Here is a 15,375-nt window from a genome sequence, read left to right as displayed (position 1 = left end):
ATTTATCTTTTAGTTAGCCAGTGTCATGCTGTGTGTAGATCAGATCTTGGATGTTGCCTATGGAAAGAATATCTGTGGCTCAGCATATAAAGAACAGCTCCCTGCGAAGGAACGCATAAGTAAGACATGAAGCTTTATGTTTATGTCAGGCAATCAATTTTTTGTGTTATGTTATATTCAGTTTACAGATCACAGAAATACTACTGTTAAATGAGGTAACCACAGACTGTGAACATGCTGTATTCCAGTAGTAGGCTACTGATTTGAAAGTCTGCAGAGGTTTTTTTTACTGAAAATAAGAAGAGTGTCTTTTTCATTTTGTGGAGAAAATCTTCAACAAAGTTCTACTGGGCATCCTACTGTAAAGTACATAAAATAGGCTCCAGGGTACTATATTTATGGAGTTTGCATGTTCTTTCCTGTCTTTGTGTGTTTTTCTCAGAGCACTCTAGTTTTCCTCCAACAATCCCACATACATTCAGGTTAAGTTAATCAGAAATGAAATTGGCCCATGTGTAATAGTGTTACACAGGGTGTCTGTGTCAGCAGGGACCCTATGATAACCGCTTTTCCTTTGAAAAACACATTTTATTAACTTATTCATTCATTTTCCAACACCTTTAATTTGGTGTATGGGTGAAACCAAAGCCCCTTTTGATAGCACAAGTCACAAAGCTGTAAAACATCCCATGCAGAAGGTGAAAGTGGTTTTAATAAAATTAAACAAATTGTAATTTACAGAAATTCATTCTGAAATGGGGAAGTAACATACGATGTTTGGATCGGTAATGTTAGGGTGTTTGGTTTTTTTTGCTAGGAAGAAAGGTGTAATTATAAATAAAATTAACGACACTCATGTATCTTCAAATTCACTGATGGAGTAATGGAGGCCAACAGCACTGACTGAAAGGCTGAAGCCAACCTGTGCACTCATGCAAACATCATACTCTCTTACATAAAGGCCAATTTAAAGACACCAGTTATCCTTTTGAAAATATACAGGGCAAAATCTAGAGTACCCAGAGAAAGTCTTACACAGATACAGGATGCACATGTGCACTTCACAAAGAGAGTGCCAGAGCCAGGATGCAAACCTGCTGTCTTGGTGTAGTGAAGACTCAGCCCTAAGCACCATGCCACCTTGTAAGAGCAGTCCAATGCTGATGGTATTGTCATTTAAATCTTTTAAGTTGTTGTTTTCAAACACGAAATGGAAAAAGTGGCTGGTGACTGTTTGGTTTTGTTTTTTTTCCCAGTTGATGTGACAACTGATTTCATCCTCATTGCGGTGCTTTTCATTTCCAGCCTTCACATGCTATATGGCATCATTAAGGTAAGTTTTTCTCTCTCTTACATAATCTCCCTCATTTTCAGCTCTTGCTGTGTGTTGAGTAAGTCCAAGTTTTTCAACTGTAAAGCACATACAGTATGCACTAGGTGGGCTGCTAACTCACATACACACAGTGTCCGTGTGTGAAAGGGATTTTTGTAGTCAAATTTGATTGTTCTTTTACATACTAGTACACTCTAGAGAGCTACTTGAGTATTTTCAGAAATGCTTAAACAAAAAACATGGGCCTCTAGTGGAAAATGAGGATAGAGACACAAAAAACTAAATTATTTTATCATCTTACAAAGTGTTTATATTGATTTCACTTTTAATTGGCAATCCAAATAAAATCTAACCAAGATGAAAAGGGGTACATAAAAAATAACATTTAGGTACCTTAGAGCTTCTCTGACGTGCCTAATATTCTTTGCCCTCTTGAGGGCACACTCTTTACTGCTGCCACTAGACTTATTTCCTAATGGGAAACACAAAGAATGAAATTGGTTTTAATGTCGAGTAAGCAGGAAGGAATACAGACCTAAAGAAAAGCCATAATCTTTTAACAAAACGCAAAAGAGAAGTAGGCTAGCAGTAGAAACCAAATGTGTAATTATTGTCATTTTATTGAGAGCCACTGAAACACATACTTCATGATCAAATCTTATATCCATATACATCACAAATCCACTTAAGGATACAACAAATGTTAACAAATGTGTTGCCATGTGGGGCACTCTTTGTGAGCTCAGCAGATTTGTCTTATAAGTGCAGATGATGTGTATAGCTAAGAAGTCATTTACTTACACATATTAAAATGAGTGAGGATGACCAAAAAGGACTTCATTGGAGGAAGATTGATGGATAAAAAATAATGTTCAAATATACAGCCTGTCTTTTTATTCCAAAAAAACTGTTTTTTTCTTATAGTGCCTTTCTGTTGTGAACACTATTCCAGGGTATTTTGCAAGTACAGAACTATAGTTCAATTGTTGACATACATGTTTGACTTTTGGAACAATAGCAGGTTTAGTGACTTGCTTTATATATTAGCATGATTCCATTGTTCAAACACACCTATGAGGAACAGTTGAAAGAGGCATGCAATTATTAATGCCGTCCCCAATTAATTAGGCATATTGAGCCACTGGAAACATTACGTATGCTTATGTATCTTTAACTAATTACTTAACATTAGGCCTCTTTCTTTTTCTTCTGTTTGGGTGTTTAAAGGAAGGAACATCTTTATTAATATGAGTAAAATGTAGTACTGCATGTCTTATGATTTATAACCAACTTGTCGTAATGTAGCACTAAAAACCAATAAAATGCAAGGACAAATACATAAAACTTGTATAAATATAATGCTAGAGTCAGCTGGTAAAAGAGGAGTGAAAACCATTTACCTCAGATAGCAAATAAACCCCTGTTTGAGGTACTTCCATCTTGCTGACATTTGTATCCTATAGAGTACTACAATTAAGGCATTGATTGAGATACAGTACACACAATGAATGTCCGTCAATTCATAAGTCTTCAGCCTTGATTTAGAGTCTGAGACCAAAGGGCATCTTTTATGGTGGCAAGTAGATCTTTCAGAATTTGCGGAACCATACACCCAAAATCCATTGCCTCCTACCATAATTTTATTTATCTTTGAAGTTAAATCAAGGCTTGCATTTAATTATTACGTTTCACAAATCGGAATATACATGTTAATACAATCTACAAAATGAAGGCTTCTACAACATTACCACTGATACATATGCTACTTTATATGAGAGAAAGAAAAGCATAATTATGGACTCAAAAGTATTTTAGTTTTGTTAAGTAATACAGTACAGTATCATCAACATACAAATGGAGATACAGATTTTATTTCCAAATTACTAATGCAAACATACAGTATACAGTCTGACAAACCATCTAATTCTCTAGCCTGTGTAACGGAATATGGTTTGAAGAAAGAAAGGCTGCACTTAAATCCAAAAGGTAATTAAAGCATCTCTTGTATCGGGGGCACTATAATATAATTTTTAATGCATATTCCTTCTTCTAAAGGAATGTTTAAAATAAGACAGGAGTTTCAAAGCTACAATTATTTTCAAAGACTTTAAAAAAATAATTAACATCAATTTGTTCATTAATTCTTAAGAACATTCATGTCTAACTTTAATATCTTTAATAAAGTACTACAAATGATCACTTTAGAAGAATCCAGGGGAAACCTGCTCAATAAATGTGTCTTAATGGTAATAAATTTTGTCAATACATAGCATTGCAAGGTTTTTTTCTCCCATCTGCTTACAACTGAGTATAACAGTCAAGAGGAGGTTTTCATTTTACAATCTCCAGTCCTGTCTTAATTTAAAATTAGTAAAAGCAAATGGTACAAGGGATGATATGTTGTAAGCCACCAGTGGTAGATCTAGAATGTGATTTTCAACCCTCCAACAATTTTTCCTATTAATAGTAGGTAAGATTTCTGAGAGTTTGCAACATCTTTATCATCTGGTTAAGTGTTGTTCTAAATAAAACAGGAGGGTTGTTGATATTTTCACCTATTCATATGGAGTACTATTTAGGGCATTTCACAATGAAGGCTGTCTTAGACTTTTTAAACAAAAAAGTCTTGAGGATGGAAATGAAAATCTCTGTGTACAGAATGGAAATTGGTGGCTTTATTATGTACATGTGTGCATGTTTTCTGTATTTTACCACTAAACTCACTATTTTATTAAAATTGCAACATTCAAAAAAGGTGTTTAATGTCAGACTATCCAACCTTTATGTATGGAAGAATTCTCTTTCTTGCATTTGTCTTATTTGGTTTACTTCTCTTACATTAGACAAAGGTGTGTATAATACAACACCAGAAGAAAAGAAATTCTTTAAAGCAATGTTTAAAACTAATCCACCTTTTAATAAACTCACTTGTTTTTCTAGTTCAGAGAGCGCCTACTTTTGTCATTCCTGCTTCTGCAATGTTTGGATATTTTCCTGAGTGTGCTGTCCCTCTTCAGTCCTTCTTGGGGGCTACCAGGAACCATTAATTATGACAAGGCTGTCATGCACTGGGTATGTTGTAAGATTAAAAAGAAATGGATGAATGAAACTGAAATTGCATGTAAAGGTTAAAAAATCATTAATATACACTTTTCATGTCTGCAGTTTTCTTTTTTGATAACTCATGTACCTATATAAAAATTTATTTGGATATTTTCTTCATCATTTAAAGTTAGAAAATGCATACTTTTGTAATTGAATAACCAATGAATTTTACATCTTCAGTTTTATGCTTTTGAGCAGCTTGAGACTGAAAATGATAAATTCTGCTACTAGATAAAGAATATACCAGAAGAGTTTTTTTAAACAAACTTTGAACCTTGGTAACACCATGCCTTCCTCATGTCTACCAATGGTATATGACTTCAATAGTGTATATTAGGCAGACTCAAGGCATACAATACTGACACTCAGGCTGTAATAAAACATGTGCAAAAACAATTGCAGTTTACAACAGTAAATAAAAACAGTTTCACAAATGTCCAGTGGTAGCTAGTAGGCAGTGGGGTGCTTTTGAAATATGGAACACAAGCATGCAATTATGTCTCATTGACTCTAATGCAGCATACTCAGGCTTCTGTTTAACTTTTGTGTCTCCAGCAAAAGCTGAGTGGAAAAAAGGAGTTTACTTCCAACGAGATGACAAAGCTCTTCATCATTTTCACTGTTATTTTCACATTGTGTATTCTGATTAAGGTATGAACTTCTTTTTGTATGCCATGCTTAGACTATTTGTTTTATCAAAGTCGTATAGCTTATTACTGTTAGCACCAGTCTCACTCTTACAGTTACGCATATCAATTTCACTCTCAAAGGATACTCTTATTTAAAACATCTCAAGCTACTTGCTTTTGAGGATGGGGTCAATGTAAAAAAAAATCATAATGGTTTTAGACAAGGATAATAAAGTTAACCAATTATTTTCATTTTAATAGAAAAGATGCAAAAACACTGTAAAGTCATAGATGCAAAATACATTCTAATTAACATAATAATTTAATGTGGGCAGAGTGAAACAATATAGAAAAACATCAGGGGCATAATTGTATAGACACCATCAAATTTAAATCCTGGTACTGACTGAACCTAGTAGTATTTCAATGTTTTCATGTTGTTCTTGTGCGTCAGAATTATGATTATTTTAAGTGTTCTACTTCACATATCTAATGTTAAATACATCATTATAGAGACATGGCAAACTGCCCCAAGCAGCACCATTGTTTTGGCATATATGTGTGTGGCAACAACTGACATCACAGACACCCATTTTGTATACAAGTCTGACTGCTGGGTGTCTCTTTGTACAAAGCAAATAAAACATTTGTTAGGTTACACCAAGGCTTAGCAGAAAAAAAAATCGTAATATTCAAATATCTGGATTAGGATATTCTTGGAATTCAGGTTTGCCCCTTGTGTTTAGTTATAAAGGTTTGCTTATTTAGACTTTTTAGTTATGACCACTGTCTGAATTAAGGATAAATTTTGATTTACTAAAAAGAAATACCATCCATCCATCCATCCATCCATCCATCCATTGTCTCCCGCTTATCTGAGGTCGGGTCGCGGGGGCAGCAGCTTGAGCAGAGATGCCCAGACTTCCCTCTCCCCGGCCACTTCTTCTAGCTCTCCTGGGAGAATCCCAAGGCGTTCACAGGCCAGTCGAGAGACATAGTCCCTCCAACGTGTCCTGGGTCTTCCCTGGGGCCTCCTCCCAGTTGGATGTGCCCGGAACACCTCACCAGGGAGGCGTCCAGGAGGCATCCTGATCAGATGCCCGAGCCACCTCATCTGACTCCTCTCGATGCGGAGGAGCAGCGGCTCTACTCTGAGCCCCTCCCGGATGACTGAGCTTCTCACCCTATCTTTATGGGAAAGCCCAGACACCCTGCGGAGGAAACTCATTTCAGCCGCTTGTATTCGCGATCTCGTTCTTTCGGTCACTACCCATAGTTCATGACCATAGGTGAGGGTAGGAACATAGATCGACTGGTAAATTGAGAGCTTCGCCTTGCGGCTCAGCTCCTTTTTCACCACGACAGACCGATGCAGCGCCCGCATTACTGCGGATGCCGCACCGATCCGCCTGTCGATCTCACGCTCCATTCTTCCCTCACTCGTGAACAAGATCCCGAGATACTTGAACTCCTCCACTTGAGGCAGGATCTCGCTACCAACCCTGAGAGGGCACTCCACCCTTTTCCGGCTGAGGACCATGGTCTCGGATTTGGAGGTGCTGGTTCTCATCCCAGCCGCTTCACACTCGGCTGCGAACCGATCCAGAGAGAGCTGAAGATCACGGCCTGATGAAGCAAACAGGACAACATCATCTGCAAAAAGCAGTGACCCAATCCTGAGCCCACCAAACCGGACCCCCTCAACGCCCTGGCTGCGCCTAGAAATTCTGTCCATAAAAGTTATGAACAGAATCGGTGACAAAGGGCAGCCCTGGCGGAGTCCAACTCTCACTGGAAACGGGTTCGACTTACTGCCGGCAATGCGGACCAAGCTCTGGCACCGATCCTACAGGGACTGAACAGCCCTTATCAGGGGGGCCAGTACCCCATACTCTCGGAGTACCCCCCACAGGATTCCCCGAGGGACACGGTCAAATGCCTTTTCCAAGTCCACAAAACACATGTAGACTGGTTGGGCAAACTCCCATGCACCCTCCAGGACCCTGCTAAGGGTATAGAGCTGGTCCACTGTTCCGCGACCAGGACGAAAACCACACTGTTCCTCCTGAATCCGAGGCTCGACTATCCGACGGACCCTCCTCTCCAGGACCCCTGAATAGACTTTTCCAGGGAGGCTGAGGAGTGTGATCCCTCTGTAGTTGGAACACACCCTCCGATCCCCCTTCTTAAAGAGGGGGATCACCACCCCGGTCTGCCAATCCAGAGGCACTGTCCCTGATGTCAATGCGATGTTGCAGAGGCGTGTCAACCAAGTCAGTCCTACAACATCCAGAGCCTTGAGGAACTCCGGGCGTATCTCATCCACCCCCGGGGCCGTGCCACCAAGGAGTTTTTTGACCACCTCGGTGACCTCAGTCCCAGAGATGGGGGAGCCCACCTCTGAGTCCCCGGGCTCTGCTTCCTCATTGGAAGGCATGTTAATGGGATTGAGGAGGTCTTCGAAGTACTCCCCCCACCGACCCACAACGTCCCGAGTCGAGGTCAGCAGCGCACCATCCCCACCATATACAGTGTTGACACTGCACTGCTTCCCCTTCCTGAGACGCCGGATGGTGGACCAGAATCTCCTCGAAGCCGTCCGAAAGTCGTTCTCCATGGCCTCCCCAAACTCCTCCCACGCCCGAGTTTTTGCCTCAGCAACCACCAAAGCCGCATTCCGCTTGGCCTGCCGGTACCTATCAGCTGCCTCCAGGGTCCCACAGGACAAAAGGGTCCTGTAGGACTCCGTCTTCAGCTTGACGGCATCCTTCACCGCCGGTGTCCACCAACGGGTTCGGGGATTGCCGCCACGACAGCCACCGACCACCTTACGGCCACAGCTCCGGTCAGCCACCTCAACAATAGAGGCACGGAACATGGCCCATTCGGACTCAATGTCCCCCACCTCCCTCGGGACATGGTCGAAGTTCTGCCGGAGGTGGGAGTTGAAGCTACTTCTGACAGGGGGCTCTGCCAGACGTTCCCAGCAGACCCTCACAACACGTTTGGGCCTACCACGCCTGACCGGCATCCTCCCCCACCATCGAAGCCAACTCACCACCAGGTGGTGATCAGTTGACAGCTCCGCCCCTCTCTTCACCCGAGTGTCCAAGACATGTGGCCGCAAGTCCGACGACACGACCACAAAGTCGATCATCGAACTGAGGCCTAGGGGGTCCTGGTGCCAAGTGCACATATGAACACCCCTATGCTTGAACATGGTGTTCGTTATGGACAATCCGTGACGAGCACAGAAGTCCAATAACAAAACACCGCTCGGGTTCAGATCGGGGGGGGCCATTCCTCCCAATCACGCCCTTCCAGGTCTCACTGTCATTGCCCACGTGAGCATTGAAGTCTCCCAGCAGAACGAGGGAGTCCCCAGAAGGTATGCCCTCTAGCACCCCCTCCAGGGACTCCAAAATGGGTGGGTACTCCGAACTGCTGTTCGGTGCATACGCACAAACAACAGTTAGGACCCGTCCCCCCACCCGAAGGCGAAGGGAGGCTACCCTCTCGTCCACCGGGGTAAACCCCAATGTACAGGCTCAAAGTCGGGGGGCAATAAGTATACCCACACCCGCTCGGCGCCTCTCACCGGGGGCAACTCCAGAGTGGTACAGAGTCCAGCCCCTCTCAAGGAGATTGGTTCCAGAGTCCAAGCTGTGCGTCGAGGTGAGTCCGACTATATCTAGCCGGAACCTCTCAACTTCGCGCACTAGCTCAGGCTCCTTCCCCTTCAGAGAGGTGACATTCCACGTCCCAAGAGCCAGTTTCTGTAGCCGAGGATCGGACCGCCAAGGTCCCCGCCTTCGGCCACCACCCAACTCACACTGCACCCGACCTCCTTGGCCCCTCCCATAGGTGGTGAGCCCATGGGAAGGGGGACCCACGTTGCCTCTTCGGGCTGTGCCCGGCCGAGCCCCATGGGTGCAGGCCCGGCCACCAGGCGCTCGCCATCGAGCCCCACCTCCAGGCCTGGCTCCAGAGTGGGGCCCCGGTGACCCGCGTCCGGGCAAGGGAAAACGGCGTCCAAAGTTTTCATTCATCATAGAAGGTTTGAACCGCTCTTTGTCTCATCCCTCACCTAGGACCAGTTTGCCTTGGGTGGCCCTACCAGGGGCATAAAGCCCCGGACAACAGAGCTCCTAGGATCACTGGGACACGCAAACCCCTCCACCACGATAAGGTGGCGGTTAAAGGAGGGGACAAAGAAATACCAGTTACTGAAACTCAATTTAAAATAATTTTTGCATCACATTTAATTTGATTAATTAGATTATAACAATAATTCTTACTATTATTCCATAAAATGTCTCATAAAAATATGAATTCTTCCACTACAGGAGCTGTAGATCCCATAAAATGTTTTAGGGCTGCAGAATGTCAGTCATATAACCTAGATTGAAAGCACATAGCATAAATCATGACCTAATAATTAATTTGATAAATGGAAACTTTAGTTATATTTGATTTTATTTCAGGTGTACGTGGTCAACTGTGTGATCCGCTGTTACCGCTTCATAAAGGCTCATGCTGAAGAAGCTAGAAATGTCTCTTGCAAATATGATATCAACCCAATGGTAAGAAATACTGTGTGTGAAATTACAGTACTGTATGGATATCCTTCACATCCATTTTAGGACATTTCTGCGTCATCAAATTTTATCTATTTTTCATCACTTTATTTTTTTCTCACTTCATACTTTAAGAATACTTTGTCACTAATTGATTTTAAAATTTTATATTACTCAAACTTTATGTAGGCATTTTGGACCAAGTCTCATTGAAATACTATTTAGGTATTAACCTTTTTTCTGTCATAGATCACAACAAGCAATTCTGTCATGTTTCATTCACATCTTTGTCACTTCATATTTGCTGGTATTTCATCAGGACTAGGAGGTGCTAAGCCAGCTGGGAGAGTGGATGGGCAACACCAAAAACCAAATTAATTGGCTTCCTCAAATATCAGTCAAAAAGACATTGCTAAAAATGATTGTGCAAAAGCCACAGATGTTGCAAGATAGACGAAAAAAAAAAAAGATTGCGTTTTGAGCCATTATTACCGAATGCCATTACCTAAAACATATTCTGAGAAAGTGATTAGATGTAATTTCAGCAAAATGTATTTAGTTTACTAGTAACTTAGGAATATTTAAACTGTGATTCTGTGGCATAACAGAATCATAAGTTACCCATAACCAGCCTTATTCAAGAAAAGGTGAACCATTTTACTGACCATGCATACTCAATGTACCTTTCTTGACATGGCTTTAGTCTTCTTTAAACTATGCAGTTAGGCCCAAAAGCCTTGCAATAATAAGTAAAAACATCTTTTCTTCCACACTGGCCATTACTGAGCTGTTATTCAATCTATACATTGGCCCTGTCCGGGCCTGGAGTAGGAGAAACTTAACCTTCTATTACCATTAATTCGAAGTTGCTCAAAAAACTAAATTCAGATGGGAAAGAAGCAGAATTCTGTTCATTTATATTACTCCATCAAAAACAAAGTTCCTTAATCTCCATTGAATATGTCTTCTAAATTGATATAGGGTATCTGGTCACCCTGAAACAATTTAGATGCCAGTAATCCATCTGAAGATTACTTACACCCAACCATTCTCAAAAAAAGATAATGTGCAGCTTATCATAGATTTTATATTTCGTGGTCAGAAGAAAGACTACAAAAGACTGATAGCAGCCCAAGCCATACAGCAATTATGATCAAATGAAGCTAGGCTCTAGTCATCAGTGCTCAATAGAAACCATAGCTGGATACAAAAGTGTTTGATTCTGCTCTGATCCAAATAAGATGTGATACTATATGACTTAGTAGTTTACAACTTACTCATAGTACGGTAATCCTTAAAATCAATATAACATTAAAAAGAAGCATCTTAGTGCTTAAATAGTTAGAGAAGTGACGACTGAGGGATAAAACATGTATGAGACAGATGGAAAATGTTGTGTGGGTTACTTGAATACTTGGTGACATCATTAGCTTTGTGCTGGGAATATTAATAGCACTCGGAGCTAAAAGAACATTGTTTAATGGAGTAAAATGTTGCTAATTTTTAAATTAGAAGACTAGTAATCCAAAGGTCATAGGCTCAAAGGTGGAAATGATCAGCATAAAGTGGGCTATGAGCCTGTGTGAACCAGCTGTTGGAACTGCAAATACAGGGTTGTGTCATGCTGAACAAGTCATTTAACTGGTGTGTGTTCCATTTTCTGAACGTATGAATTAATGTTCTTCTCCACAGATAAAGCTGCCTTCCTATGATGAAGCCCTAATGATGGCTCCAGCCTACAAAAAAGTGTGATTGCTTCCACCTCAGAATATAACATTTGGCATCTGTTTTTCCAGGCCAACTACCGATGTATCATCTGATTAGCATCTGTCTCACAAAAAGTTAATCAAATATCTTGGTAATACTTTGCTTGAAATATCTGTTACTATTCTTCTGAATTATATCTAAAAATGTTAGATGTTAATGATTATTGTTCATGAAAAGTAAAATGGCAGAATACTGGAAGCAGATTTGCAGTTTGACAACATTATAAACTCTTTCCTTTGCATTTGTATGTACAGATATTAAATTCATTTTGTGTTTTTTTATCATGTATTATTAATCTTTCTGTGTTTGTATTGGTTTTCATTGACATGGAAATACTCAAAAGAGAGACAATTCTTTCCAGTGATATTTGTTTATATTAGAATAACTTCTTAGTGCCTTGACTATAAAAGAAGCAATTACTCTGAGTACAAGTTACCAAGTTAACATATCCCTACAATCAAGAATATCATTGTGATCTACTTTACATGTACTTCAAAACAGTTTTCTAATGGAGATTTTATACTAATTGGCTACAAAAAAGTTGAAGCATATTATTGCTCTGAGAAAGAGATAATTTATCTTCTAGTTTGTAGAAGCCTTAACGTAATTACCAATTTGAGAAAATAAATCACAGACACTGTGCTTTAGGCAAGTTTCTTTTTACGATCGTACACATTTGTAGCTGATTTGACACTGATGCTATTTACCAAAATATCATTTTTTACAATAGCTGAGGACTATTTGTCTTTCAACAGCAGGAAAAAGATAAGCTAGCCAAGTTATCACTTAATTATAGTATCACTTTTGTTTGCTCATAATAACTGAAACTTCAACTAATGCAAACAGCCTTCAGTAATCACAAGTAAAAACCTGTCACCTTATAATATATGTAAAAATGACAGAATTAAGCATCTATTATTTCTTTTTATTGAAATACGCCTTATGTGCTAGAAATATCAAATGATCTCCAAGAAAAAAACTTAAAGCTGTGTGTTTACATCGCTTGCTTTTTAAATATTTCTGTAAGTTATTTTTAAAATGTTTTGACAAGCAATAAAGATATTCAATGAGTGGACTGTTTAAAGCACATTTATTTATATTTACTATAAAAGTGCCTCCTAACGAGCATTCCACTTCCAAAATTTAAAACAAATAATAAATTTAATAAATTAATTCACATGGAAGGAATGTTTGATGTAGAAAAACAAAAGAATCAAGCAATGAAACACAAAGGAATCTCATGACTGGGGATCTGGTTAACCACAGGTCAGCTGTCACTATCTCTACAGTAGGCTGGGGCTTCTCTCTTCATCTACTCCAAAATGCCACAATAACGCCTCATTTCTCTTTGCTGTTCCCTCTCTTGAATTCTGTAGTTATCCTACCACCCTGCCAGAGAAGACTTTGACTCAGTACACATATATAGACCAAAGACTCAGAATGGAGTAGCCTTTAAACAAGAGTTCAATTCAAGAGTCAAGAATGTCTTCCAAATTCCTAGCGCTACCATGTCACCAGTCCATCCATCCATCCATTATCTATTATCTATTGACATCTATCAAGTTTTTTTTGGCGTCTATCTAATATAGCACCTTTCTGTATGGTCAGCGCCCAGTAATTGTCCTATTAGTGTGTCTAGAGCCAATTAAACTCAGGCAGAATCACTTCTTTTTTTCTCAGTCTACAGTTAATCTCCAATTTCCAACCTGAATTTAGATGCCTGTCTGTAAGCATTTGGAACTTCTCTTCCAGATAGTCTCAATAGGAACAGAATGGTTTTGTTGTATTGTACTTGGGGGAGAAAAAAGCAAAAAACCTTACTTCTAATTAAGTTCAAAACTGATAATTATTTACTCCTGGTTTTAATATTTCTTTCCCCTGAAAACAAATTATCTGAAAAAGTGTCAGTTGTAAATTTCTCTTAAGAATTCCACCCATTGTTGACCTTCTTGGGTGTCTTTCCTTAAGATTTCAACTGACCTTCTGAGCTTAGTTTTTAAGGACAATGGTTGTGGCACTTTCCAAGGAGAGAGTAACAGAAGCTCTTGAACACCTCTTCTTTTATTGCAAGAAAAAATGCACATACCAACAATAGTAAATGCATTTATAATGGTGCATGTTCAGGGTTTTGGTGCCAGATATTTTGTGACATTAATAAAAATATAAAATTGCAAAAACTAAATCTCAGAAATTCTCAAGCTCAATACAACATATCTGGCTAATGAATATGTATGAATCTTCAGTACATCCTGCAATTGTATTTGTTGTGTCTTTTGCTTTGGTACTTTTTGTCTACAATCTGTAACTAAGAACATGAGATACTGTATTTGAAAAACAAGAGGAGGCCACTCAGTTCCCCAAACTTGTTTGGTTAGCTAATAAACAATGTTGCCTTAATAGCTCATGCAGGTCCAGTTTTAAAATTTGTAAAGGAATCTTCTTCAACCACATGACTCAGATACTTGGTTGGGATTCTCATTACTTCTTGTGTGAAGAATTGATACCTGGTTTCAGTCTTAAATGCACTTCCCCTTAATTCCCAGTGGTTTCTCCAAGTATGTGATTGTGATAATTGAAAGAATTCTGTTGAATTAAATTTACTGATGCCTTTGTAAATTTTGATGACCTGGATTAGGTTAACACCCAGCTATCTGTGCTGATAACACAAAGGCCATTTAATTCCTTTAGTCCATGATTATATGCGGTTTCTCTTCTCTGTACAGCTTTTAGTGCTGCTCTGTCCTTTTGTAGAATGGTGACCAGAATTGTACATACAGTACTCTACATGCAGTCTCATTAATGCATTATACAATCTGAGTGCAATGTTCCTAGGTTTAAACTAGCTATTACAATATAACTGTACATTTTATTTGCCTTTTAATTGATTCTACACATTTTCTAGATAATTGAAAATGTTGTATGTCCATAAACCCCTAAATCCTTTTCTGAGGTTGCTTCCTATAAAGAGGAGTCTCCCATTTTGTATTTACAACTAAATTCCCTTTTGCCTATATGCAGCATTTTCCAACATTAAACTGCATTTTTAAGACTCCCCTAAAAATTTCAGCTCACTTAGAATGTCCTCATCTTATCTTATTCTTTGCCTCCTGCTGATTAACCAAGTTGAAGTTGAATTTTATAAGAAACCTCCGACTCCAACAGCTTCTAGTTTCATATAAATATTTGGTGTGTAAAGACAGTAAAGGCTTTTTATAAGACTAAGTAAATCATGTCACATGTATTGCAGTTGTCCACTACTCCAGTTACCTGCTCAAATGAGTGTAATATATTATTTGGGAAGGATCTTCCTCTCATGTTGGATGTTACTTAGCATGAAATGAACTTGAAAATTTTGCTTGTGTTTAAACTTTTGCATGTTGAGCTGCCTGTATTTCAGACTACAATCAGATGACATTTTTAGTGTTTTCTTGTCCTCTCACTGTCATTCTTACAATTACGAATCTGCATATCAATTTTTATAGCTCTGGATTTGGAGTAATTTCTTAATTATGTAATTTTGTTTTGTATACCTGGGTTGGCGCCCTGCCCGGGGTTTGTTTCCTGTGTTATGCCCTGTGTTGGCTGGGTTTGGCTCCAGCAGACCCCCATGACCCTGTAGTTAGGATATAGATGGATGGATGTTTTGTATACCACATTACATTCAACTAAAACATTTCTTCTAGGTCCAAATATTTTTTGTTAAATAAGATAATTGATTTGCTAAAAATATCTGTCTAAAATATGTGCTTTTCTTCTTAAATATCAGCTACGTTGTACAGGTTCAGAATACAATGAAAGAGGGTTCCAAAAATAAATAACATCTATAACAATGGCATTATAAAAAAATCTATATGACTTCAAAATAAGCATAGCCACCACATTCCAAGTCTTCGAATAATAAGTACTATTTATTTCCAAATACCTGCAACATTCCTTCATTCATTCATTTTTATTTTTCAAATCA

At 39.2% G+C, this 15,375-nt stretch overlaps 1 protein-coding gene across 1 annotated transcript in view; it reads left to right on the top strand.

Moving 5' to 3' along the window:
- The window catches only part of LOC114665100 (lysosomal-associated transmembrane protein 5-like), a 32,384-nt gene extending 19,901 nt beyond the window's left edge, over nucleotides 1–12,483 (top strand). Inside the window, exons 2-7 of the mRNA XM_028819487.2 lie at nucleotides 14–119; nucleotides 1,257–1,333; nucleotides 4,274–4,405; nucleotides 4,994–5,089; nucleotides 9,552–9,650; nucleotides 11,337–12,483. Of these exons, the coding sequence (XP_028675320.1) occupies nucleotides 14–119; nucleotides 1,257–1,333; nucleotides 4,274–4,405; nucleotides 4,994–5,089; nucleotides 9,552–9,650; nucleotides 11,337–11,396 (570 nt within the window). The 3' untranslated portion in view covers nucleotides 11,397–12,483. The remainder of the gene's footprint in view (nucleotides 1–13; nucleotides 120–1,256; nucleotides 1,334–4,273; nucleotides 4,406–4,993; nucleotides 5,090–9,551; nucleotides 9,651–11,336) is intronic.
- The last annotated feature ends 2,892 nt before the right edge of the window (nucleotides 12,484–15,375 follow it).

Source organism: Erpetoichthys calabaricus, chromosome 14 (assembly GCF_900747795.2).
Source record: "Erpetoichthys calabaricus chromosome 14, fErpCal1.3, whole genome shotgun sequence".
NCBI classification, from domain to species: Eukaryota; Metazoa; Chordata; class Cladistia; order Polypteriformes; family Polypteridae; genus Erpetoichthys; species Erpetoichthys calabaricus.
This window is presented reverse-complemented; position numbering and strand designations above follow the sequence as displayed.